General features: G+C 35.7%; 1 protein-coding gene across 1 annotated transcript in view; it reads right to left on the bottom strand.

The window, feature by feature from the left end:
- LOC104779050 (probable methyltransferase PMT18) overlaps positions 1-872 on the bottom strand; it is a 10887-nt gene that overhangs the window by 7381 nt on the left and 2634 nt on the right. The window contains exons 3-4 of the mRNA XM_010503446.2: positions 805-868; positions 24-491 (exon numbers count right to left, since the gene is read on the bottom strand). Of these exons, the coding sequence (XP_010501748.1) occupies positions 24-491; positions 805-868 (532 nt within the window). The remainder of the gene's footprint in view (positions 1-23; positions 492-804; positions 869-872) is intronic.

Here is an 872-nt window from a genome sequence, read left to right as displayed (position 1 = left end):
ATAGGATAGTAATTGGTGTTTACCTGTTCTCGTAAATGCTGAACAATCCACCGGCATGAATCAAATCATAAGTTCTTGGATACGTAGAGAATCCTTCACACCAATCTTGATACGTCCCTATAAATCCTCGTTCGTAAATCACACCTAACGTTTGCTTCTCAGCATCCACAGGAACCACATTCATAACCCAAGATGGATATTTCATTATCGCGGCAGCAAACCCTCCTAGGTACGCATTCATGTCCATTATGTTCCTGAATCTTCCCCTTGAAAACTCTGGCATTATCTGTTTGTAATATGCTATTCTTTCCTTCCATACTTCATTGTCTTCTCTGAATTTTTCAGCATTAGTGTCCGGTATAGTACCTCGGATTATCCTAGGCGGTACAGCAAAAGCTCGGTCTGGCCAATCCTCCAACGCGCCTCCTGCGAATTCGTTTGGATTGTTTGCTTCTGGCAATGGTGTTACACAAGATTCCAAGTCTTTGTACCTATAATCAAAAATTATTATTCATAAAAAAATCAGAAAATATATACTTGCTCCGTTTTGTTGTATATATAAGATGTTTTAGCCAATTATTTTGTTCTTTTTTTCGGTTTAGTTGTTTATGCAACATTCTTTATTCTAAATTTCTAATTAGTTACTTCAAGAAATTAATTTGAAAATTGTAACACATTTATCAAACAAAATCTAGTGTTAGTATCTATAATTTCGTGAGTTATGGCCAATAATAGAAAACATCTAATATAATAATACGAAAAAATGTGAGTAAATATGATTTTAGGAGGGGTTGGGATTGTTACCAAGCAAAATCGGGTTGGTCTGATTTGCTGCATAGAGGAGGAGATTTGTGAACTCGTTTGAGTTTGTT

The sequence above is a fragment of the Camelina sativa genome, chromosome 3, assembly GCF_000633955.1.
Source record: "Camelina sativa cultivar DH55 chromosome 3, Cs, whole genome shotgun sequence".
In the NCBI taxonomy this organism is placed as follows: Eukaryota; Viridiplantae; Streptophyta; class Magnoliopsida; order Brassicales; family Brassicaceae; genus Camelina; species Camelina sativa.
The sequence above is the reverse complement of the archived record's forward strand: the minus strand, read 5'-3'. Positions and strand labels throughout refer to the sequence as shown.